The sequence below is a fragment of the Schistocerca gregaria genome, chromosome 1 (genome assembly GCF_023897955.1).
Source record: "Schistocerca gregaria isolate iqSchGreg1 chromosome 1, iqSchGreg1.2, whole genome shotgun sequence".
Taxonomy (NCBI): Eukaryota; Metazoa; Arthropoda; class Insecta; order Orthoptera; family Acrididae; genus Schistocerca; species Schistocerca gregaria.
Genome location: NC_064920.1, coordinates 728,432,763 through 728,459,663, shown reverse-complemented (window position 1 = coordinate 728,459,663; position 26,901 = coordinate 728,432,763). Strand labels below are relative to the sequence as shown.

The 26,901-nt window shown below is 40.5% G+C and overlaps 1 protein-coding gene across 1 annotated transcript in view; it reads left to right on the top strand.

The window, feature by feature from the left end:
- Positions 1-26,901, top strand: part of LOC126266864 (thioredoxin domain-containing protein 5 homolog) — a 91,195-nt gene that overhangs the window by 4,281 nt on the left and 60,013 nt on the right. Inside the window, exons 3-4 of the mRNA XM_049971489.1 lie at positions 19,705-19,813; positions 24,794-24,928. Of these exons, the coding sequence (XP_049827446.1) occupies positions 19,705-19,813; positions 24,794-24,928 (244 nt within the window). The remainder of the gene's footprint in view (positions 1-19,704; positions 19,814-24,793; positions 24,929-26,901) is intronic.

Sequence of the window (26,901 nt, the reverse complement as noted above, 5' to 3'; positions counted from 1 at the left end):
TAATGACTTCATCAATTTTAAAATAACATGTTTCTATTATGAATAAAAATGTACTCTTTGGATTTTTATCTTGTGCTGCCCAGACAGACAATGATTATTTTTAATTTTTGGTACGTACCAACTATCACTCAGAGATTTTGTGCCATTCTCCATGAACTGCAGCTTCTGTTACTATGCTGCGCATGTCAACAGTATCACCGCCATCTGATGTAAGTGTGTGTGTTACAAAAAATGGTTCAAATGTCTTTAAAAAAAAACTGGCAGTTTTGGTGATAAGACGTATTGCACCATTATCTACAAACCAGCTACTGGTATCATGTTGAGGCAACATAACAGACATTTCAGCGAAGATAATCATGTTCGTATTTGGAGTTTCAGCAGCTTCCAAAACATCATTTTTCAGAGGCTTTTGTGGTTGCCCATCCGCAATCCACTTTTGGCCTGTTTAATCACATGAATTGTCTTCTTGCGATAATGACAAGCAGTTTTATTTTTCTATTGTGCTTATTTAGAGTGTTGCATCAGTTCATTACTTTAAAGTGCCTCTTGAGACATAAAATCTTCTCCTTTACTCGACAAAGCTTTCTTGTATGCTCACAGTCGAGTTATCATATTATCAACAGTCTTATCACTTTTTGACATAAGCATCCAACTCGTTTGAATGAAAAATATTCAGCTGGTAGTATACCAGAAGCTTTACAAATTGACAATAAATAGAGTAATTGTCGATTATTTTCTACATATTTGACCATTTCTTGCATGAAATCATTCCACACATTTATCAACTTTGATGTAACAGTTGCTGCATCATCATAAGAATTTTTCACAAAGGTAAAGAACTTTATCTTCAGAAACACCATCAAATAATTTATGCAGTTCTGCTCATACATATCAAGATGTATTAGGTGCAACTCTGCCGTTACTTCTCGAGTTGTATTAAGACACATTATTTTCTGCACTGTTTCCTCTGTCATATTTGAAATCAATACAACTAATTGCTGACAGCCGTAAGATAATTATTTAAAGTTTAATTATTTTTTATTTTCTTAAGCAATATCATCTTCGGCATCATATTCTACAGTCTTAACTAACCTACCTTCAGTAACATAAAGTGCTCCAGGAAAACTATATAGACAGATATTTGCTTTGTATTTCCATGTATTCCAGTTCATTTGGCCTTCCAGTAAGCCATTGTGTATAACTCTTGTTGAATCTATTGTCAAAATTCATAAACTGACTTCAAAACTTACACTGTGATGTACAAAATTCACAGTACACTAATTTCAAAATTTAAACTTCATTTAAGTATGAAATTTTCACTTTAAATCGTGCAGTAGCACACCTGGGTCCGTAACCTGTTAGATTATTTAGGAATAAAACAAGTTTTTCTTAGTTCAAAAACAGTGGTTTATTAAAAGTGTACACATTAACACTTTGTCGGTTTCTGGTGACCAGAGGGAGCAGTGTGGTTCTGGTCTGCCAGACTCCCACTCCCACTTTATTGTTGAACTTATGTGGAGTTGTTTCGCTGATCTTCTTTTCAGGATAGCTGGCTACGATTGTCTGTCCAACTTTTCTCCGAAGATAAGATACTGTTTTGTGGGAATTTTTTATACTCTTAAAATAACTCCATCCACTCAGGATACTTTTAAATCAATCTCACTGTATTTTCACTTCCACAAACAAGACATCATATACATGTTTCATTTTTTGTAAGCCCACAATTACCAGTCCAACAGATACTCTTGCATACTTTATGACAAATACAATCGAAACGAAACTCTGGCTTGCCTTTTGGTCTGCTTTCAACATTTCTTCATACATTTACATGAACATGATAAAGAGCACAGACATTGGTTTATAACTTGAATCTTGAGGCAATCAACAACGGTGGCAGGTTACTGCATCGGTGGCTGCTGGTTACGGCGTGTGTGAGGATTGCTTCCTTTCCACACCCAATCATCTTAATTGTCTCCTATGAACCAATTTCTCCACCTCGTTATCAAGGGTTGCTATGGCAGCTCTCAACTTATTGTCTCAATTACTATAAAAAGATTCCTCCTTTTCGAGTCCTGATGACTCTGGTCGTTATGTTCTGGTGGTTTCTGGCAATTAGAGGAGCAGTGTGGTGCTGGTGTGCCAGACCCACACTCCCACTTTATTATGGAGCTTACGTGGAGTTGTTTTGCCAATCTTCTTTTCAGGATAGCAGGCTGCGATTGTCTGCCCAACTTCTTCTCTGAAGATAAGATGCTGTTTTGGTGGAACTTTTTATACTCTTAAGATAACTGTGTACACTCAGGATACTTTTAGACCAATCTCACTGTATTTCCACTTCCACAAACAAGACACCATATAAATGATTCATTTTTTGTAAGCCCAACAATTACTGGTCCGACAGATACTCTTATACTCTTTATAACAAATACAATCTAGAAAGCTGTAGCAAGTCCACCATCCAGACCTCACGAAAGTAAGTGAATAAGTAAGTGTCTTTTCTTTTGTTTAACAACATTCAGCTGTTGTCAATGATGACTGACGTAGCACTGTCATGGAGTATGGTGCATTTGCTCCTTCTGCTGGGCTGTACTTCTGAGGCGAGCACTGTGACTACCTGCCCGCGCCAATCAACCATCTGATACACACCAAACCTGCACACACATAATCGTGGCTCAGTAGACACAGTTCCACTTCCACACTCACATCTTTAAAATAACTCTTGTTCAAGACAGTGGAAATAAGAGTGTGCCTAGAATTTACCCCGAAATTCTCGAGGCACTACATATCCCTCCCCTAGAACTTAACAATGATGATAAGAACTTCCATTGTGGCAAGAGCATAAAACAGATAGAGATATTTAAATGTCATTCAAGTTACTAATAAGACTGTTCACGGCACAGAACTTCATCAGTGTGCTATAGAGATAAGAAGTAAGCCTTTTATGCATGCATCATTGTGGACCAGCTTATTCCTTTTCATAACGAAGACAAGTTAAATCCCACAGCTGCAGCTGGAAGAAAATACAGACTATTTAATGAAGAACTGCGAAAAGCTTCACGGACTGCATTGGGGGGGGGGGGGGGGGGGAGTAGTTACTTCAGTACTATGTTATTACTGCTTCAGAGAACTGGGCTATGTCATTTAAAAGAAAATCTTAAACTCCAATATGAAGTATTGTATCAGCATTATGTCTTTCTTTTGAAGAAGGGTAAATAAATGTTTCTCACTGCCACAAGCTCAAATATCATATTGTTAAATAACAACAGCTACACCGTTGTTTAATTGATAATATTGATTAATGTTGATGTATTTGTACAATGAAGGTACAGTTAAGTAAATTAGCAATAGTCCACCACATGTCAAGGAGTTTGTGCCCATTGTGGCTGGGGAACGGGGATTCTAGGCAATGGATTACTGGCCAGGTAGCCAGTTTTTGAGGCTGGGTGGTACACATGGGAAGAGCCTCCATTCAGAGTGGAAGGCACCATGGCGGATGACTTGCACATGAAGCATATTAAGCTTCTTTCCACTGGTGACTGCATGGCTCCAACAGTCTCTTCTGAAGGAAAAGAGTCTTCCACTGTAAGGAGATACGTCCTAAAAATGTTTCCTTCCTTAGCCACACTATGGGAGGAGTGCAGGATTGAGAGAAAACTACGAAATACTAACTTCAATATAATTTGCTCTAGGACTGATGGGAATTCTTTTCGGGCCACAGAGCCATTATTCTTTGTTAAACAACTTGAGGACAGGTTTGAGGAAGTAGCAGCGATCTCGAAAATGGAAGAATGGAAGAATGGATCAGTTCTGATTAAAACTGCGTCCCTTGCTGTCACAAGTGCTGTCCCCCCCTCCCCTCCATAACAGTTTCAGTATGGTAGAGGGTATCGTCTTCTACTGTGACCTTTTACAGACCTATGATGCATTATGTGTCCGTTAGGATTGATGGAGTGTGCAGTTTGTCCAACGTGTACCAAAGGACAATAGGGTTGCTACTGCACTCTGTTCCATCTAGTGCTTCAAACACATGAGATTCGAGCATGTTTTTTTGCATTGCACAGCGAGCCCTGTCCGTAGGGAAAATACACATCAGTTGCACACAGATGTTCCTTATGCACCTCCTCTTCCGTCTGTCCACTGTGGAGAGCACCATTCCCCTGTGTATGCAACTGTAACATATTCCAATGGGAAAACAAAAATCCAGAAATACAAGACTGTTGACTGACTCACCTGTCAATTGGTCAGGAAGAACTATCATTGTTTGCATCCTGCATGTGTGATGATAATATATGCTATGGCAAAGATGACAACATCCTCTCTAGCAACAGTAGCCTTGCCCTTTGTGCCCTCTACATTAGGTCCCCAGGGCCACTCAACTATATCTACTCCCTTAGTGGTTTGGGGCTCTGTTCCTACTGCTTCCCCCACACTCACTTTGGGAATGTTGACGCCCCTCCTGTCAAGGACGTCAGTCTGTAACCCCCATCTTGACAAGCATAACTTTCCTCTGGCATATGTTGCCAGGAAGAGCTCCCTAGGGATGACCCCCCCCCCCTCCCTCCCCCCGCTGCCCCCTCATTTCATTTAATATGCAACTGGATATCAGCCGATGGCTACTAAAGGAGCTACAAGCTGCTGATCATAGGATTTCATGGTCCTCCTCAGATTATGAAGCTAAGGCAGACAACCCCTCACAGACATCAAAATAATCTAAGGAGGAGAAAAAGAAGAAGAAGGAGGACAAGTAAAAGTCCTTCTAGAAGGAGAGACTGTCGGACCCCATGCCATCCATTGCTGTATCTGAGGCAGAGTTTGTGTTGGCACCTGTGGCATTGCATTCCCCTTCACTACCTGATTCGGAACCAGTGTGTATTGATGATGTATCCTTGCAACTGGTGGCATGACATACTTTGTTCGTGCTACCATAGGATACCAGTAGTGTGGTTCCCCAGTGGAACTTTATTAGTGTTTCCACTGCTTGGCTGTGCGTCAACAGTAGTTGTGCGTTTCCTCTACTTTCTGCATTGCCATCAAGGAAATTTAGTTTCCAGCGATGCAAGCCCTTCACTCCATGGCTGTCAGGTCTATTTTAAGAAATACTTAGAGTATGAGAGGGTGTCAAGCAAAATTTGCATCTATGTTCTGAGCTCTAGTCTACGGTGAACACATGCCACTTGATACGTGTCTGGAGGACATCTCTAGATTTTACTATCTGCGATGTGTATTTCCCTCCTGCTAGTGAATTTCCTTGGAACTCATTCTCTGCACTGATTTCTCACCTCCCCAATTTTTAGTTACATCAATGCCCATAACCCTTTGTGGGGTGGAACCGTTCTAATGCTTTGGACGATGATTTCAAGTGTGAAGTAGATATACTAACGTCCACTCCTTTTACGTGATGACTTATCCGCAGCCGATCTCTTTCGCCGGCGTCTGGAATCTTTTTAAATTTTTTCTCTGAAGAGTGATGCTAGGTACAGGAATATTGAAAATTCTCCCTCTACTTGTGAAATAAGTAGATTCTCAAAGGTTACTTTTCATCAACTAACGCTATATTAAAACTTCATACAGAACATAATTCTCTCTTCTCACATATATATCTGACTTCTTGTAAGTCACTCATATCATCTCATGTCAGAAACAAAGTTAATTACATTTGCAAATGAGTTGGCTTAATAAACATGACTCTGTCACATGATTCATAAAATACGTCTTACCTGTAGCATGGCTGGAATAGTCTTTGTTAAGAGTTCTTTCTCCACTGTCCTTTTTTCACTGACAGTAGCCACTGACACTATTATCACAGAGTTACATAAGTACTCCATGGTCCTCTCATACGCATTTTCACTAAAACTTCTGTGGGTCGCCCGACAGGTCCTTGTCGGTGCTGTTCGGCCGCCGCGTCTACATTCTTCTCACAACTGAATTTTAAACCTGTACACACAAACGTGATGTGCAGTAGGTAAGATTCTATCAACCCACACTCACATCTAAAATATCGTGTGTTTGAGATGGTGGAAGGTCGAGTGGTTATAGAATTTACACCGAAATTCTCGAATTGCTATACTGTGACCACTGGCCACAACAAAGTTATCGAAAACTTGCCCACACAGCTCGATCTGTCTCTCTTCAATATTGGTACCTGTGCGCACTTCATTGTAGCGCAAAGCTATTATTCTGCCATTGGTCTTTCCATTTGCAGCCTGGTCTTACTCTCCCCACCTATTGAAATGTATGATAACTCGTGTGACAGTGATCACTTTCCTATTGTCCTGTCCCCCTCCTCAGTGTCATTCACCTGGATGTCTGCCGAGATTAGCTAGGAATGATGCTGACTGGGTATAGTCACCTCTGTCACTGGCCTTAGCACCCTGACACATATAGGTATTGATGCAGCTGTCAAGAGCACAACCACAGACATTCTATCCTCAGCCAAATTCACGACACTCTACTGCTCCCTTGCGATCCCCATCACCTCCCTGTTGGATGAGAGTACATTGGTGGACCTCCAAAATTGCCATGGCCTTTAGAAATGACATAAAAGCTGATAGATCCCATAAATTACACCCATTGAGGGAGCAAGTTATCACCTTCAAATGGCTCCATGCTTGGATGCCGCCTAATGAAACGATGGAAACAAGAGTTCTGGGAACAGTATGTTACTTTCATTGGACTACATACCCCCCTCAGGATTGGCCAAAGATTTGATACCTCTGCAGACACAAATCCTCATCTGCCTCCCTCCTCCTTCAGGTGTAACTGGTGTCTCCGTGAATGGTGTTGTGTACACTGATCCAGGTGCTGTCACTTAACACTTTGCTTTGCGTTATTCCTGATACTGTGTGTCTGAGAATTAGCAACCTACGTTTTCTGCCCTCAAACAGCTGGTGGAGTGAACTCGCTTGCCTTTCACTACATGCCACCTGAAACCATACAATGCTCCATTCAGTGGGGGGCAATTCCTCAGTGCCCTAGCCCTTTGTCCTGACATGGCTCAAGGTCCAGTTCATGTCTTTAGGCAAATGCGGAAACACCTGTTTGATGGATTATCAATGTCACATATGTAGGGTAACATATCACTTGGGTGAAGTGATATATTGCAAGCATTATTCAAACTGACGAATTGTGAATTAACCACAACCTAGGAAGATGGAAGGAAGATACAGGAAGTAAAGAATGAAACACTGTAACCTCCTCATGAGTTAACTGCTTAATTTTCTGGAAAAGTTTCAGTCCACAAAGAATATTACCCACAAAGAAAGGCGATATTGATCATTGTAGTTTACCTCAAATTTATATTGGCAGGATTCAGTAAGTTAAAGATGTGGACTGTATGGCAACAAAATGTCGGACTTCATTTCTGAGAGACTGTGGGTTCATTGGTACACAATAAAAGGAAATTACCTGATAAATTAGCATTTCGTATTACACCATTGGCAGAAAAGTCCCACAGCTAAAGTTTTGCATCTCCATTCACACAATAGCTGTAAACATACTATTAATGTAAGTGGGTATGCTCTCAATTTGAATAAATTGACCATAAGTGTTCAGTGAATTCAGTATATTATTAGTTAATGAGACTAATCTATTGATGCGTACATAGTGGTAGTTGGAACAAGAAAGATAGCGGGAAACAGCAAGGCTTCTCCTTGCTGCTCACAGAAAAAAATGAAGGATGTGCCTTCCTTTATTTTGAGCGATCTTATTGCAGTTAGTTAAATATCAGTAGTGGATCCTTTGATCCATTTAAAAATGTTACATATAGAAGACAACTAGAGAGACTGATGATTGCTGCTCTAAAAAGTTTATTTTCATAATGAATTAGGTATCCTCCTGTTTGGATGTATGTTTTGGTGCTTAGTATCTGCATGCTGGGACAACGTTCATGGTATCTGCTCAGCCGGTTTATTCTACATGTACATCTACATGTACATTCATGGCAGAGAGTATGTCCCTTTTTACCAGTTATAAGGGTTTCTTCCCACTCGATCCGCATATGGAGCGCAGGAAGAATGATCGTTTGAATGCCTCTGTGTGTGCAGTAATTATTCTAATCTTGTCCCGTGATCCGTATGTGAGTGATATATTGGGGACTGTGGTATATCCCTAGAGTAAACATAGCCATAGGAACTTCATTAATAGACCTTCTCAGCACACTTTGCATCTACCTTCAAGAGTCTTCCAGTTCAGTTCCTTCACTATATCTGTGATGTTCTCCTATGAATTAAACAAACCTTTGAGCATTTGCACTGCCCTTCTCTGTACACATTTAATATCCCCAGGTAGTCCTATCTAGTACAGGTCCCACACACTTGAGCAGTATTCTAGAACCAGTTGCACTAGTGATTTGTGAGCAATCTCCTTTGCAGACTGTTTGCACTTCACCAGTATTCTAGCAGTAAACAGAAGACTACTACTTGCTTTACCCATAGCTGAACCTATGTGGTCATTTACACACAGATATTTGTATGAGTTGGCTGAGTCCAACAGTGACTCATTGATGTTATAGTTTTTACGTTTTTTCGTTTTGTGAAGTGCAAAATTTACATTTATGAGCATTTAGAGAAGTTGCCAGTCTCTGCATGGTATTGAAATCTTACCAAGATCTGACTGAATATTTATGCAGCTTCTTTCAGATAGTACTTCATTATAGATGATTGGATCATTATAGATGATTGGATCATCTGCAAAAAGCCTGATTTTACTGTTAATATTGTCTGCAAGGTCATTAATATATACCATGAACAGCAAGGCTCTAAACACACTTCCCTAGGGCAGGCCCGAAATTACTTCTACATTTGAAGATGATTCTCGATCCAAGGTAACATGTTGTGTCCTCCTTACCAAAAACTCCTCAGTCGAGCCACAAATTTCACTTGGTACCCTATATGATTGTATTTTTGACAGTACGCTTTCAGAAAATCAAGAGATACTGCATCTACTTTATTGCCTTGATCTAAAGCAAAGACCAATGTGAGAAAAGTGTGAGTTGGGTTTCACACAATCTATATTTTCGAAATACATACTGGTGGGCATTGAGGAGGTAATTCTGTTCAAGAACCTCATTGTGTTTGAGCTCAGAATATGTTCTAAGATGCAACTACAAATCAGTGTCAAGGATGTTAGATGGTAGTTTTATGGATCACTTCTACTAATCTTTGAGAGATCTACGATAGATTATAGTTAGAAAAGGGGCTAACTTTGCTGCCGTTCAGTATAGAATCTGACAGAGATTCAATTGAGGCCTCTAGCATTGTTCAATTTTAATAATTTCAGCTGTTTCTCAACACCACTGAAACTAATACTTATTTCATTCATGCTTTCAGTGGTACGAGGATTAAATTGGGGCAACTCTCCTATGTTTTCCTTTGTAAAGGAACATTTGAAAACGGAGTTAAACATTTCAGCTTTTGCTTTGCCTCCCTCAGTTTCATTTCCTGTCTCATTCGCTAGGGACTGGACACAAACTTTGGTGCCAGAAACAACCTTTACATATGATCATAATTTCTTTGAATTCTGTGAAAGATCGCTTGACAATGTTCTGCTGCAGTAGCCATTGAAGCCATGATGCATTGCTCTCTTGACAGCCAAATGCATTTCATTCAGCATATCTCTTTCTGTAGCCTTAGTTTTTGTTTTACATCTATTATGCTGTAATTTCTGTTTCCGTATAAGTTTATTTACAGTGATTGTTTACCATGTTCACTGGATGTCTTTTCACACCCAACGCTGACAGAACTGTAATTTTCCAAATTAATTGTTGGATGAGTAAAATCTCCACCAATGGTTATTGTGTGATTGAGGAACTTGCATACAGTTGAATTAAGGTTTTCTCTAAAGTTGTCTGTTACATCAGGAGATCGGTCTGGTGGGCAACAGAAGGATCCAATCATCATTTTATGTAGACCCCTGATACTGAGTCTTATGCAATCAATCTCACCTACAGCTTCAATCTCTGTCTTGGTGGATTTGAGTTTCTTGTCTACTGCGACAGGTACACCACCTCCATTTTCCATTTGCCTATCCCTTTAATGTATATTTAATAAATTTTTCCCAAATACCTCACTGCTAATCAACTTCAGGCTTCATCCAGCTTTCTGTTCTTAGTATTATATGAGCTTCACTGCTTTTCAAGAGCACTTCAATCTCTGGCACTTTGTTGTGACTCCTTCAAAAGTTTACCGTTAGGATTTTAATACTCTCATCTGTGGGGGGCATTTCTTTCAATCTTACACTGATACTTCTAGCTTTCTGAGCTCTATCACTATCTTAATTGGATGGACAGTCACCTGATCCAAAAAATACGTTGTACGCACCCCACACAATGTCAGCTAACTGAGTAGCAACTTCTGACGTGTAGTGCACGGCTGACCCATTTAGGAGGACCCTACAGTTCTCGACACTATTGTGAAAGGCCAGAAAGCCACAGCCTAGCTTGTCACACAACCTTCAAAGTCTGTGGTTCAGTCCCTCCACTCATCTCGGGACCAAAGGGCCACAATCTGTTCTGGGGAAATGGTGCAAATTGTGAGCTTTGTTGAAACTCTGAGTGCAAGGCTGGTCTTCTCAATCTTCTCTGCCAGTCGCTGGAATGACCCAACAATGACTACTGAGCCCAGATGTCAGTCATCATTTGTTCTGACATGGGCTACAATTCCAATTGGTTGCACTCTGTTTCCTCAGTGACTGCCACAATACCCCCTTCAGCATGTTGAATGAGGCCCTCTAGCGTTCACACTGAGTGCATCTGTTGCCCTCTCCTTTCCCCTGCAGTCATTCGCCTAAGGGTTACCAATATTCACCATTTGTTTGAGCTGCCGATGACTAATAGACCCCTATCGTTTCGCATTTGTCTCCTCCTGACACCAGACAAAACAGGTGAAGTGAGTCCCATTTTCCTGTTGTCAGTTTCTGTGTTGGAGAGACAGTGTGAAGTAGAGGAAGAGCAGCCTCGACAATGCCTAGGACGTCATGGGCACAAGCGAAAACTTGTTACATGAGTATACTCAGTTGAAACCCATTATTTAAGACAGACCCTTTTTAGATTTTCTCCTTGTCAATTTTCTGCAATGTTCCAAATAATATATCAACTGTGTAATGTACAATTATTGAAAACAAGAGTAAAATGTGTGAGGCACTGTTTTTTTTTTTTTTTTATTTTTTTTATGAGAACTCTTGCATTCATTTCGAGAGCCGGATGATGGACTTATACCCTTAATTTCCAGCAGTAAGTGTAGCACTTTGAGAAAAGAAGTTCAATCAGAAGAGGTTGGCAAGTGTGCTGAAATAACAAGGTGAGCAAGATTAAATAACAGGAAGTTGTAGCTTCCGATCAGACTTTACTTCACACTCAACAGCACGATAAAGCACCAGTGGGGCATTGCATACAGCAACTGTCGACGTCAACCCAGAACAGATATGGATAGAAGCAAATAAAATTTGTGAATTTTGAATGTGCAGATTTGAAGGATTTAATATGTTATCAGTAGCAATGAAGATAAACAGCCAAAATTACCCTGCAGTGCATAAATCAATTGGCAGCACTGCAAAACAAGACTTTTGAAGAGGTTTGAATAGTTGACAAATAATTATTATATCATTCGACTACAGTTAGACAATGGATCAGCATTGCACATCTAAGCCATTTTCAATCACACTGGGAGTGAGGATGACTGGGTAACCACCCCCTTAAGATGGCCAGTTATTATCCAATTAGTCTCATTAAACTGCAAGTTGCTTGAATCGACAGTGATCCGGCAGCTATGTTGTCTCAGGGCCTTTTGGCTCCGACTTAGAATGATTTTTTCCAAGGCTGTTCTGCTGCTGACAATTTCGTCTGCTTGAAGTCTGCCATCTGGATGGCTTTTGCCTGCCGACAACACCTTATTCCTGTCTTCTTACACATGCAAAGGACTTACGACTCTACATCGCGTCATCACATCCTCATCACTGCACTTGAGTGGAGTGTCAGAGGCCAGTTTGACTCTTGTCTGGCTTATCATCAAAGTGTAGTTTCTGGCGTCAAGTTGGTGCTTCCTACAGTACCCTCCACTGAACAAGAGAATGGGTCTCACAGATCTCTGTATTGAGCTTGTCCCTTTTTTTGGTGGCTATCAATGGTCTACTACAGCTGTGGTGTATACAGTATCACCATCCTTGTAAGCTGATGATGTTTGCTTTTACTATTGTGTCTCAACTGTGGATGTTGCTGAATGCTGACTACAGGGTGCCATACAAAAGGCGCTCTCACCCATTTCTGTCAGTTTCCAGCCACCAAGACAGGTCATTATACTGTCCATCTTCAACTAGAACTATACCTCGGTGACCAGTTGCTCGATGTGGCAGAGTCTTATTGCTTTTTTGAGACTGAATTTGATCCCCAGTTGATGTGGCTTCTGCATCTTCCCTGACTTAAGCAAAAGTGTTGGTAATAATCTTTGCTGCCTCGGTAACACACTTCTGTGGCTTTACATAGCTCTCATACTGTCCCATCTTGATCATGGGAGTCTTGCATATGGCTCAACATCCCCTTCAGCTTTACAGATGCTGGACCCAATACAGCATTCTGGGGTCTTTGATTTGTGACAGGTGCCTTTGGACTAGCCCTGTGACCAACCAGCTCATCGAGGCCGGGGTCCCTCCACCATGGGTCAGGTGTAAATAACTGCTGTTCAATTATGTGAAATGCATTTTTTCCTTCCCTAGCATCCGAACTATCATGGTATTTTTGCAGTCATGATCACAGTTTCCCTACAGTGTCTCTACTCTGGACATGACCTTCCCTTGCAGTCACCTCTTATCGGAGTAACCGTGTACGGCATAATCTGTATCACTTCAGGCAGGGGGGCTACCTTCATAGTCTCAGATGTTATTGAATTTAGCATATGTTAAGATTCAGGAGTAGGTTAGAGCTTTTTTTATTTGAAAGATAATTGGTTTATGATTACAATGGTACCCTTTGTTTGGGCATATCTGTGGAAGTTCTTTTACTGTTGCCTTTTGAATTTTTTTTATAATTTACGGAAAAAAACAAACATTGTAATAAAGAAATTTGTAAGAAACTACTTCAGTGAAGGCATCCATTACCCTAGAAAGTAAAAAAAAAAATTAAAACGTGTCCAACTTAAAAGTAGAACCTCTCCATTACAGAGAATATAGTACTACATGATACTAATTAACAGAAAAAAAAAATTTATGGATTGGCATTTTCGAAAAAATCCATAAATTTAAAAAAATTCCGAGCACTATAGTAAAAGAACTTGGACAGATAAGTCCAGGTGGAGGATTTGTTTGTAATCATAAAGCAATTATCTTCCAGATAAAAAAAAAAAAAACAACAACAAAGTATCTAGAACTGTTCTGGAGATACAGCATTTTAATTTTTTTTTTTTTTTTTTCGAAATTCACATCTTCAAAATGGTATGTGCTGTGTATTCTTTGGAGAGCCGTATCTCAAAGCAGAAATTTTTTTGGAGAAAACAAAAAATATCTGTTCCTTACATAGTCCTTCATTTTAACATATGCTAAATTCAATAACATCCGAGACTATGAAGGTAATATTTTTTCCTAGCCTGCCTGAATTGATATGGACTATGCTGTACTCTGGTCCTCAATTCACGGGAGGGGAAGTCACAAGAAGGCAGTGTGGCTGGGTACATAGTTTTGGTGGAGTTTCCTAGAGCTGGCATTGTCTGGTTTGATGCACATGACTTTTTTCTCGTCCTTTTCTCTTTTTCCCCAGCTTTGTGAGCACCTTCATGCCCTGTGTTCAAAAGTTAACATACATCTCCCACAATCACCTTTTTAGTGTCCAAAGTGAGCTTAATTGTCAAAGTCATCCCAGCTTTCCAAAAACACCTTGTGCCAAATGGTGTCCCATTTTAACAGACATTTATTGGCAAGTTCCTGCTCAATCATTGGAAATGTTTCAACGGTGCATTTTCCAAGTTACTGACAGAATTTAATCATACCATATGTAGAAGCATGAAACCGGAATTTCTCTATAGATAATGCTAGCTGTCAGTGTAGAACCTATGAGACTATGTCTGCAGTGCCATCTGCTTCCTGTAACAGGTGATGACGAATGTCAGTACACAGTAATGCAAGTTCCATTTCCATACATTGGGATCTGTTTGAAACCTGTAAACATTACAGTTTTGTAACTACGAACTATGATTTGCGGACAGCATTAGTTTTCTGTTATCATTTGAGAAAACTGCTGCAGAATCACTTGAATGCTTATCAAAGCTTTCGGTGAATGTGCTCTTGGAGAAACAGTGTTTTGAGTTGTTAAAAAAATTCAAAAGTGGTGATATTGACATGGGAAACGATGAGCGTGGGAAACCACCAAGAAAGTTCGAAGATAAAGAATTGCAGGCCTTGTTAGGTGAAGATGATACTCAAACTTGACAGGAACTCGCAGAACAATTGAATCTGAAGGCTGTTTCTCTTAGGTTGAACGCTACGGAAAAAGTGCAGAAAGTGGGGAAAAAGGGTTCTGCATGAACTGAATGAAAGACAGCAAGTAAATCGAAAGACTGCTTGTTAAATGATGCTTACCACATAAAAAGTCATTTCTCCATTGAATAGTGACAGGTGAAGAAAAGTGGATATATTTTGGGAATCCTAAGTGCTATAAATCATGGGTGAATCCAGGCAAACCATCGACATCCACTGCAAGACCAAAACGCTTTGGAAAGAAGACAATGCTTTGTGTTTTGTGGGATCAGAAGAGTGTCATCTACTATGAGCTGCTAAAACCTTGTGAAACCATTAAAACTGATCGCTGCCAATAGTAGGCAACATAGTAATATTGCTCCAAGATAACCCACCATCACACCCAGCAAAACGTGCCAGGGAAATGCTAGAGGCATTCAGTTGGAAAATACTATGCATTGCGGCTTATTCTCCAGACTTGGCTCCTTCTGATTATTGTCGATTTGCATCACTGGGACACACTTTCACTGAACAATGCTTCAATTTGTATGGAAATGTACGAAAATGGCTTACTGACTGGTTCATTTTTAAAGAACAACTTTTTTTTTTGACATTCATAGCCTGCTGGAGAGGTGGGAGAAATGTGTAAATAGCAATGCAGATTATTTTGAATAAAATATTGTTTCAGCTTCAAACAACGGATGTGTAATTATTGCAACCAAATTCCGGTTTCATACTTCTACACCTGGTATACTGTTGTTGTTCAGATGAATACTGCATTGTGGCTGGAATGAGACAACCAAGGGACACATCTTCCCTCTGAGGGAGCTTGGAGGAAACTAGGGTTAGCTGTGTTTGGAAGTTATCAACCTCCACAAAGCAGCCTGGGCAGGAAGACTGCACTCTGACCAGACCAGTAGGAACATAGAATAGAACTGGTGACATTACTTTCTGGACAAGCCTTGTGTGTGAGTGCCACATGTCTTCCTGAGGGTAAGACAGAGAAATTGGTCATCACACTTTCGCAAATTATGATGCTGAAATATATAATTTGAGTTTGTGTAATTAAAATGTTATAGTAAAATATTGTAAATTCTGTGCAACAGCTTTGCAGCAAAGTTTAAAGATTTGTTTCATCAGTCAATAAAAAAGCTTGTTTCATATCTTGTAGTTTTGAGTGGAACTGGTAACAGTGGATAAGTGATGGAACAGTTTTTAAAAAAATCATTTTGGTACTAGTAAAGGAAAACTTGCGTACAAAAACACTCTGTTCAGGAGATTTCAGAATTTCTGTCAATTAGAATCTAAAAAATTCAGGGAGCTCTTTTGATGGAATAAATTCATCACCTGGACAGAAAGCAGTTGTCTTCAGCTTTGGAATTTTTTCATGATTTGAAATCCAGGCATATGAAATACATGCTTTTCTAGGCACCAGAAAAAAGTACTTGCGTATTCATCACTAATTCTGTCTCTGAGCTTTTCTTGAACTTAAAAAAAAAAAAAAAAAACCTTGTGTTACACATAACTGAGATAGGATTATCAGTAGTCTCAACTCAAAGTCCTACCCACAAGACTGCACAAACCTCCACCTGTGGATGTTGTGGGGAAAATATGGGTAGCTTCAGCCTTAATTGATAGTGGATGTGGTAAGTAAACCATAACTTCAGCAGAAATCGGTAATGACTCCTGTCTGGGATAGTACTATACTGTCCTGATTAAAAGTACATCCATTAACTTCTCTGCAAAGACTAAAATTTTTCTAATGTTCTACTCTAAATTACATTCTTATTCTTCTTTCCACATCACCTGTAGTTGCTATTTGCAGCCTCCCTATTGCCACAGAATCCTGATTAGACACTAGATGCCTTACTAATCTAGATTGATGTACTACTTCATACTGTATTCTCATCATTTTCATGAATTTACTCATAAAAAGAATACACACATTAAAGATTCAACAAAATAGTTGTGGAATTAGTGTACTTCATCGCATGAGTAATGGAAGTTCTGTACCTCAGTGGAATGACTAAAGTAATGTGCTGATGCTTTCTCGCCATTCGTATGGCTTGATTACTTGACATTTATTTCATCCTCACTCCTCCTCATTTACTTTTTTGTGTCACTGTTACATAATTTATTTTGCCTTTTTATCCTACCTTCATGAGGTGTTACTTTCCTGATGGCAGCCGGCCGGGGTGGCCGAGTGGTTCTAGGCGCTACAGTCTGGAACCGCGCGACCACTACGGTCGTAGGTTCGAATCCTGCCTCGGGCATGGGTGTGTGTGATGTCCTTAGGTTAGTTAGGTTTAAGTAGCTCTAAGTTCTAGGGGACTGATGACCTCAGAAGTCAAGTCCCATAGTGCTCAGAGCCATTTGAACCATTTCTTGCTGGCCTAGCTATTCATTTGGTTTCTTTGTTTCCTGTGTATCTAATTTTTCTCTTTTTCTGTCATTTATACCTCTAGTTCCAGCCAGTCCACACTTTAGCTCATGCTTGCAGACACATTCTTCTGCCACATGTAGATTCTCACACATTCAGACCTTCTCTCTTGTTAGCATGACGTTGTTTCCTGCTCTTGTGTATTCCCATTGACCAATGTCCTGGATGACTTTCTTAGTGAATAGTGACTTTCTCTAAATAGTAATGTTTTCTTTAAAAGTGAAAAATATGAACTAAGATTCCAGTTTAGCAGTTTTAGTCCTTGAGAAAGTTCTGTTTAGTTCCTGCATATTGGCTCTTTCAGTAACATTTCTCTTAACCAGATTTTAAATGGTATCTTCTAATATTTGCAATTAAACTGTCTGCATCTATGACACAGTGTTATATCACAAGATAGCAAAATGATCATCAGTTCTTATTTTTGTCTTTTCTTCATGACCATTTAGATGCTTTGCCTGTTGGATTAATTGTTAAGTTGGATGTAAGTTACCACATTGTCTCTGTCGCAAATTAAAATTATTTCAAAATAGATGTACAAGGTGTTTCACAATTCCTATTACATGCTTCTAGGGGCTGTATAGGGTGCTTAATAGACAAAATTTTGAAAAGGAACTCGTGTCTGGAAGTATAACATTACATATGTGTAAGTTTAAAGATTGGATATCTTTCAAATATACCACTTCACGGTATGTGCACAAACTGAGATGAAGGCATAGTCATCAGTCCCTGTTGTAATTAAGACATTGCATATCATTTTAGTCCAATTACAACAGCTGAGAGAAACCGGTAAGTTCACAACTGGCAGATTTGACTGTGGTGTTCCATGGGCACAATGCACTGTGGACTTTTCAGAGGAAATCCTTTTGTTGTGTAAAGGAGAACCCGATGATGAGTCCTCGAAACATTGCCCATACTGTGGGCTCCTGTAGAGCACACAGGTCAGAGCTCATTATCTCTACTGTGTGCGTGTACCATGAAGTGGGAGATTTGAGTGTCATCTGATCTTCTAACTTGTTTTCCATCCAAATGGTACATTTTCGGGTGTGACGTTCCTTAACAAAACTTTATCTATTAAGTCACCTCTGCAACCCCTAGAAGCCTTTAATAGGGATTGTGAAACACCCTGTACGTTGTCTGGTGAAATAAAGCTCTCCAACAATTTTCCAATATCTTAAGGGTGTATAAACAGAATGTTTTCAAATAAATCTTGTTGGTTTGTGCTTGTAAAAAGTGTCATCTCTTGTGCAAACCATCTGTAAAATTGGATGTTGTGAAATTTTGAAAATATATCAGCCAGGTATTTCTCAAAATTCCAGAGCTGTAGATTGCCCCCAATACCAAAAGCGTGCTGTTAATGGTCTCTGATAAGGCTCTGCCTGAGCAAAATATTGATTTGCCTGAGGAATCCCTTAAGCAGATGCAATGTCTTTTTCTTAACTTTTCTCATTCAATACTGCTAACAGATTAACCAGGACCAGGTGCACCTATGTATAAAGTGCACCAACAACAGATAAAATTGTTTTGTTCAGTGTTGTTTCACAACTACGAGCCCATAGCAATTCCTTTGTTATTGCTTCAACTAACACAGTTACAGATTTTGTTGTCAGGTGTCCAAGTGAGCAGCAGTTTATATAAAACTAAACAGCAAGCTAGGTGAGAAAAAAAATTTACGACCCAGGGAAGAAAATGACACAGATTACGAGCTAGCAGCACGATCCCACGAGGAGGCAATTTTCTACGAAATGATTACTAATGAAATAAGCGGTTGGCCGGGATCTGATGCAACTGCATTCCTTAATGATTAGAGTGGGGTCATTGTTGTGTGTAACACCTGTCCATGGCAACAGTGAAATATAATGAAAGCTTGTTTAATGAAACAATGCTTTAGCTCATATTATTTATTTTATCATTGTTTGATTAAACTAAGATTAAACTATGATTTTGCTTATACATGTTTACCTTGGCAACATAAAGACAGCCATTCTGTAAAAGTGTATGAAGTGTGCCGTATGACCACTCATCATGAAAAATGGTGCACCTGCTCAAAAAAAAAAAAAAGAAAAAAAAAGGGTTAAGTTGGACTTTCAGATAAACCAATATAGATTGCTGCTCTGTAAAATGAAATTGTTTCTCGAGTTCTTGTCCAGTCAGTCTAATGATAAAGGGAAGTAATGAATAACACAGTGTTGTATGTGACCAATGTTGCCAAACTGGGACAGAAGGAAAAAATAGTAAAAACTAGTAAACTTTTCATATACAACTAAATGTTTTGACATTAATAGTCAGCATATGACTCATATTTTCTATAGTCTAGTTCATTACACCAAAGTTACTCTTTCTGTTAAGTAATTTTTGTGACAGATAATGAAGTTGAGTATTTATCCATCAGTTTGTCCTCAGCGGAAACTACCCGGGACAAACTTCACTGATATGAAATTTCTCAAGCAACACTGTAACTTCTTCAGCATCCATTATGATGTAACGTTCCACATTGGAAATGTGGGATTTACATGACAAACTAACTACTGAAAGTTGAAAAAGGCCAATCAGATACAACGTGTCAGATACAGTGCTCAAGAAGTTCCACTTGTTTATTTAGTAGCTCCTTTGTTGTATAATTCCTCTCTTAAAAATAAATAGTAGCATACCCTCTTTGTTATTATTAATATTTGATTTTCATAAAAATTATAGACTGAGTAACTGAATGTTTTATCTGTGTAAGTAGTAGTCCTTTTATACCAGTTGCTGAAATGGTTTAACACTAATCATTGGTTCTCATTTTTAATGGGTAACCTCATTATTAAACAGTTTCCTTTTCTGCTTTCCAGTTTGAAATTTTTCAAGGCGGGTGAAAATGAAGGCGTGAAGTATAGAGGAACAAGAAGTTTGAAAGCTTTTTCGACTTTCATAGAGGAGCAATTAGGTATCACAGTCCAGGTAACATTACCATTAGTTTTTTTACAGAAAGGAAAATATCAGTATTGATTTTATAGCATGTTCATATACAGAATTGAGTCATTCTCTGATTTTTGTACATTATTTTTGAGGATACTGAACTTAAAAGAAGACTAAGTTCCCATTTCTTTTCCTTACTGAGAAGAGAAATGTGCATTTGGCTAGTTTCCTCAACATCATAGAAATAAGCTGATGGAAAGTACTTGTGGAATGTAAATAATTTGAGGAATAATGGTAACACTCACCAAATGGCTGAGATGCTGATTTGTCGATAGGCTCGTAAACAAGACAGAACTGTGCTAGCTCTTGGTTCAAACCTCCTTCAGAGCTGGAGTGCACGCATGCACATGCACACACACTTGTACAGTTACATTGCCCTTACACATATACATTCATCAAACATGAATATAAATTAAGGATCTAAGTATGTCCACATCTGTATTTCATAAACAAACAATGCTGAAGTGTGTGGCATAGACAATACATTGTGGGCTTATTCCTATTCCATGTGCATATTGAGCATATGAGGAATGTTTCATTAAATGTCTCTGCCCCATTGTAATTAGTGTAACCTTGTCACTGTGGTCTGTGGGAAACAGTACGTAGGCTGGTGTAGTGTATTCCTAGATTCTTCACTTAATGCTGAATTTTGAAAATAGGTATGTAGGCTTTGAGAAGAACAGTTAGCGTCTATCAGGTGTCTGCCGTTCAGTAAGTTTCAGTACATCTACAGTGTTCTCCCTTGGCCAGACAAACTTTCGATTATACATGCTACCTTCTTTGTAGATGTTCAGTATCCCTTGATAGACTATTTGGCATAATGACAGTACATAATTTAACCTGAGAATAACAAGAGAGTAGTAATTAGGAAATAAATGTGTAAAACCAAAACTGTGTGTCCCTTAAACATGTGTGAAACATCAGTGGGCTTAGGAAATATCACTAAAGGACTTTATATTGAAATAGACAAGATGCTTTACAAGTCTATAGTGCAGTAATTTCTCAAGGGTGTCACTGTCAGCACAAGACATTGCGTGGGCTGAAGATAGCTCCACAACAAATCAAGGATCAGAACCCTGCTGGAGGCAGTGGAAGCTTGCTGTGCAAGTCAACAGTTATGTCAGTGGACCCTGCCCAAACCATGCATTGCATGCACCTCCCCATGACAGTTGTTCACACTGTTCCACAACAATAACACCACCGGCTCTTCTATCTCCATCATGATGCCCACTGGTGCACTATATTCCTCTCCCAAGAAAGGGCCATGTAGGGCCAAAAATGGCCAGGCTTGGGCCGTGAGCTCTGGTTGCAGAACCGGGGAGAACACGGTAGACCCGAGCAGTAGACTAATTGCTGAAGGAGACAATGCCTTTACCACTGGTTCCACTGGAGGACAGCAGGTTGCAGATGTGAAGGCAACAGTTGATCCACTGGCACCAGCAGAAGCAAGTCCACATCCACCGCTGGAGGAGGAGGACGGTGATTCAAAGTCCACGGGCTCCACATTAGGAGACATAGGAGCGAGCCTTACTGGGGGTTGGTGAAGGGAGAAGGGGGGCATGGCAGGGTGTGAAGGGGAGGTGGGGTCCTATGGGGAAGCACACCATTGCAAATGGAAGCCTGCACCTGGAACAGTGTTGCTAGTAACACTGCTGCCCAGATAAATTGAAGACAGTGATGATGATGAGCCAAATGGGCGTGGGTGTAACTTACTTGCATGTCGCATCAGCTGCTCCTGGCTGTTATCCAGCACAAACAACTTCTAACACATGCTGAATACCATTGGAAATATACAAGTCATGAAACTCTTGCGACGCAAGTTGGTGACCTTTACTGGACACGAATGTCCTGGGTATCCCTCGATAGTAAAGATGACCTACAACATGTGAACAGTGGTAATCAGCTATATGGAGGACAACTTTGCCACATACAGAAACTTTGATGAAACATTAAAATCTGACAGCCACATACTGCCCAAAAAAAGGTCTTGTGTAATCAACATGCACCCTATTCAAAATGTACTCCAGGACTGGCCAAGAAGGAACTGGTGCCATCTGGTTCTGTGTATAAGCCTGCTCCAGATGTTCAATGTCATGATCAATCACTGACCAGTAGATATAACATTGTACCCATGCCTTCATATGAAATGTACCCCTACCCCAGTGCAAAGCATGCAGCAGCTGGGATATGCGAGAAAACTCAGTGCTGAGGAGAGCGGAGGGGAAGGGGGTAATGACGATGACCATTTGAAATGATTGTTCTTCTTGTGGGTCTGGACAGCTGAAACACTTTTCTGTTAAAGTGGGTCAGCGGCCGTGGTTGTCAGAACCTCTCACACTATCATTGGAAATCTGACAGCATTTGGTTCAGAGTGTCGTTCAACACAAACACGAGAACCTCCCGCAGCTGCGATAGTGCATTAGCATTTGCTCGCTGGGCACTGGAGCAGTAATGTATGTCATAGCAGTGATTACTGAGGAAGAGGGGCTCACATCTACCATTGGTGGGCAGTGTTGTCTGGCAGCTTGGAATGAGGGTAAGTAAGGAAGCCAGTGGCTTGCAGTCAATGATGAGCAGGAACCATGCCCCGTGAAAGAAAATGTGAAACTTTTTAATTTCAAATAAAATAGCCATCTTTGATGTGTAAGTGATAAGTTATTTAGTGCCACCAGGGTTTCTGATGGGACAGAACCACACCAATGCCGTACTGAGATGTGTTACAGGGCAGAGTTAAAACTTTACCCAGTGTAAAAGAAGCCACAAAGAAAGCAGAACACAAACACTGCTTGAGGAACTGAAAAGCTGGTTGACAATCTGCAGACCAGACAAAATTAACATCCATTCGGCAAATCTATTAAGAGGACAGCAGAGGTGCACAGCCTGTGGAATGCACTTAGAATAAAATGAAATCTTAAAAAAAGAGAAGCTCCTGCAGGCTCTTGGGTACCAGCGGATATATGATGGTTTTGATGTATTCATCTGTAGAGACAAAGCTTACTTAGGTAAGCATAAGTCCCAAAATAAAATTCACCTTGGATTGAAAAAACTACACTTTTTAAGTTTGCAACAAAGACCGTTCTCCAGAAGGTGTTGAAAACCGCCTATAGGTTTTGTAAATGTTTTTCTTGCATGGAGCCCATCAAGATAGTTTACACGACAGGGAATGTCCTGAATCAATTGCTCCAAACAATGTTGATAAATTCTTCATGCAGATGAGATTCTGAAAGGCACGTGATTTAACTAGTAAAGCCCGAAGGATCAAGAAAGTGTGAGAAGCTGCATCTAACTGCAAGTACAGGTATTTATCACACAAGTTACAACTCAACTGCACTGCAACTGTCAGTGGTGTCTATGGGGCACGGGGGGGGGGGGGGGGGGTCGTTCACATTGCACACCTAATTTTGTCACATGCCAGTTCTCAGAAAGGATGTCCCTTACCACTGCTTTCGGCTCATGTGATTGTTCATTCTGGGAACATTGGCTAAAGAAGTGAAACTTCCTGGCAGATAAAAACTATCTGCCGGACCGAGACTTGGACTCGGGACCTTTGCCTTCATGGGCAAGTGCTCTACCATCTGAGCTACCCAAGCATGACTCACACCCCGTCCTCACAGCTTTACTTCCGCCAGTACCTCGTCTCCTATTTTCCAAACTTCACAGAAGCTCTCCTGCGGACCTTGCAGAACTAGCACTCCTGGAAGAAAGAATACTGCAGAGACATGGCTTAGCCACAGCCTGGGGATGTTTCCACAATGAGATTTTCACTCTGCATCAGTGTGTGTGCTGATATGAAACTTCCTAGTAGATTAAAACTGTGTGCCGGACCAATACTTGAACTTGGGACCTTTGCCTTTCCTGGGCAAGTGCTCTACCATCTGCTAGTTCTGCAAGGTTCGCAGGAGAGCTTCTGTGAAGTTTGGAAAGTAGGAGACAAGGTACTGGCAGAAGAAAAGCTGTGAGGATGGGGCGTGAGTTGTTCTTGGGTGGCTCAGATGGTAGAGCACTTGTCTGTGAAAGGCAAAGGTCCTGAGTTAGTCTCAGTCTGACACACAGTTTAAGTTTCAAAGGAGAGTTTCTTGTGTTCAGTGGAAGACTTCGAATTTTGCACAACTTCATGCAACTGTGTTCTGCCAGACAATAACAAGGTGGCTTTGTCCACTGGTTCAGTGATATGCAGTACGGCGAGAACCAGTGCAGGTAATTTTCCCAACATCTGTAGACTCATTGAAACTTGCAGGTGGTTGGTGCTGGTGGGTGGCCTGGGGAGAAAACTGCATGGTGGGTACATGGCCTACCACCTGCATGGCATGGGCATGAAGCAACTCTGCTTTCTGGTTTAGGGACGCATGCATCTGCTCATCCTGCTGCTACTGCTGCTGCTCCTGGTCCTTCTTTAGGTACAGCTGTTTCTGCAAGAATTGCAGAAATTATGGGTTCATAGTGACCCAAAATGGTAAAAAAATTCAATCAGCAGATCTGGCTGTACCATTCATTGCATGTGCCCCCATGGCTGGTGTCTGCACTTTTCTGTCCTGATAACCACACCAGCTCACCTACCTCCATTGTGATGTCTGCTGGTGACGACACTAAATAGTCGAAAGGTAGTTCATGAATTCTCCCTGTGAATACGTCCTGAAATAAAGAAATATTAAATATCTGAGCAAAGTCATTGTTTAATTGAACTGAACATTACTTTAAAAATTTGCAGTAAAGAGTAGAGAGAGAGTGACAGTGAGAGTGAGAGTGTGTGTGAGAGAGAGAGAGAGAGAGAGAGAGAGAGAGAGAGAGAGTGTGTGTGTGTGTGTGTGTGTGTGTGTGTGTGTGTGTGTGTGTGTGTGTGTGTGTGTGTGTGCGCGTGTGCGTGCGTGCGTGTGTGCGTGCGTGCGTGCGTGCTCTGTACTTAAGAGAAGTGTATATTCTGAATTTATTTTGGAGTTATCTCTAATGGCTGCTGTGTTTCAGGACAGTGAAACTCAACCTAAGGTACCTGAACCAGTTAGTGGGCTTGTAGAACTAACGGAAGACACATTTGAAGACCATGTGGCGAAGGGTAGACATTTTGTCAAATTTTATGCACCTTGGTGTGGCCATTGCCAAGTAAGTACATGTATTTTAGAAGTACAGAATCTTTTTGCATTTCTGAGTATAGAAGCTAAATGAAAAACAAAAAGTAGCAGTGGGTCAACATTATTTTCCTCCAGCAGTGGTTTATGAGGCTGTTTTTGTTTATGATAAGAAACTTTATTGAAGCTTTATAATATTGATGGTAATAGTTCTGCATACTGTAAATAAATCTCTTACAAATTTAACACTTTTCATCTACAGTTGTCTGCAATATATTGACCACGTCTCGATAAGTTCTGCTTGGGAATCTGAATTATATGATAAGTAAAAAATATATCATATGAACTTGAAAGAAATATATTAGCCTGTAGATGACTCTTCCCATTGCCTCTTGTCAAGCTCAGATGTGTCTTACAAAGTGAATGAAAGAAAAATGGAATTGTTAAGTCCCAAGGTTTTTGGTGCCCAGCTATGGATGACGTAACTGACTCCTCAATCAGGAAGTATCAGAACTAGAGCAATCAGGAAGTATCAGAACTAGAGTATGTTTAAAATGAAATGTCAAGTAGTGGTGGAGTTAGGTTTACTATTACAAGGGCAGTTGAATGAGTGTAATGCTTTCACACCTCCCTGTGAGGGAGGTTTTGAAAATTAACCAATCATTGAAACAGTGACATCACTCACCTGAAGAACAGAAAATTTGGCTGTATCACTAAAATCTTTTAATATTGACAAATTTCTCACATCCAAGGAAATATAAATTGAAAGCACATCTCCACAAAATCTGATAGATATGGTTGACTAAATGTATGTTTCCCTCCATTAGGGTTGCCTATAGAAATAGGTGTACTGTCCAAACCAGCTTTCTTTTTTTTTTTACACACACTTCAGATTTTATCAGTGAATAAGTTGTTTCATAATGGGTGCGACTGGCCAGTGTGACCGAGCAGTTCTAGGCGCTTCCAGTCTGGAATCGCGCGACCGCTACGGTCGCAGGTTCGAATCCTGCCTGCGGGCATGGATGTGTGTGATGTCCCTTAGGTTAGTTAGGTTTAAGTAGTTCTAAGTTCTAGGGGACTGATGACCTCAGAAGTCAAGTCCCATAGTGCTCAGAAGCCATTTGATCCATTTTCATAATGGTGCTCGAGTCTTGCACTACACAGGATGTTCCACAAGTCTGGACCGGGCTAAATGTCCTGAAACTGGTAAGGGGTGGGAATGGGGTGGATATGGATAAAAGTAAAGGGGTGGGGGAAGCATTTTTGGGTGACCTGTGAGACCACTCTGCCATCTCGCTATCCACCACATTGGATTTAGCTCACATTTATTCAGTGGAACGGGGGTTGGGGCTCATGTGATAAATGTTTTAAGGGTAGGAATTTGACGAGAAAGCATAATGGTGAAGTCTGTTTTGCAGTGCTTTTGATAGGTAAAAAGTTATGCACCATTTGTTATAACGTGTGGTAATTCGTCATGAATCAAGACATGACTGGTGTGCAACACATTGCAAAATGAAGTACACTATATGTTCTTCAGATTAACAGCACACCAATAGTGATGGGAACAAAACATGATCAGGTTTGAGCATGCTGCATGATGTTGAATTGCATATGTTACAACAAATGATGCATAACTTTCTACATATCAAAAATATTGTGAAATGGACTTAACCATTGTGTTTCTCACTTCCACCAGCTCCCCACTGCTTGCGCGCGGTGCGTGCGCGCGCCTCTCTCTCTCGCTCTCTCTCTCTCTCTCGCTTCTCTCGCTCTCTCGCTCTCTTCTCTCGTCTCTCTCTCTCGCTCTCTCTCCGTCTCGCTCTCCTCTCTCTCTCGCTCTCACTCATCCCTCTCGCGCTCTCTCTCTCTCCTCGCTCTCTCTCTCTCTCCAATCCCGCTCTCTCTCTCTCTCTTCCCTCGCTCTCTCTCGCTCTCCGTCATTCGCTCTCTCTCTCTCTCTCGCTCTCTCGCTCTCTCTCGCTTCTCTCTCAACACGCGATCTTGTGT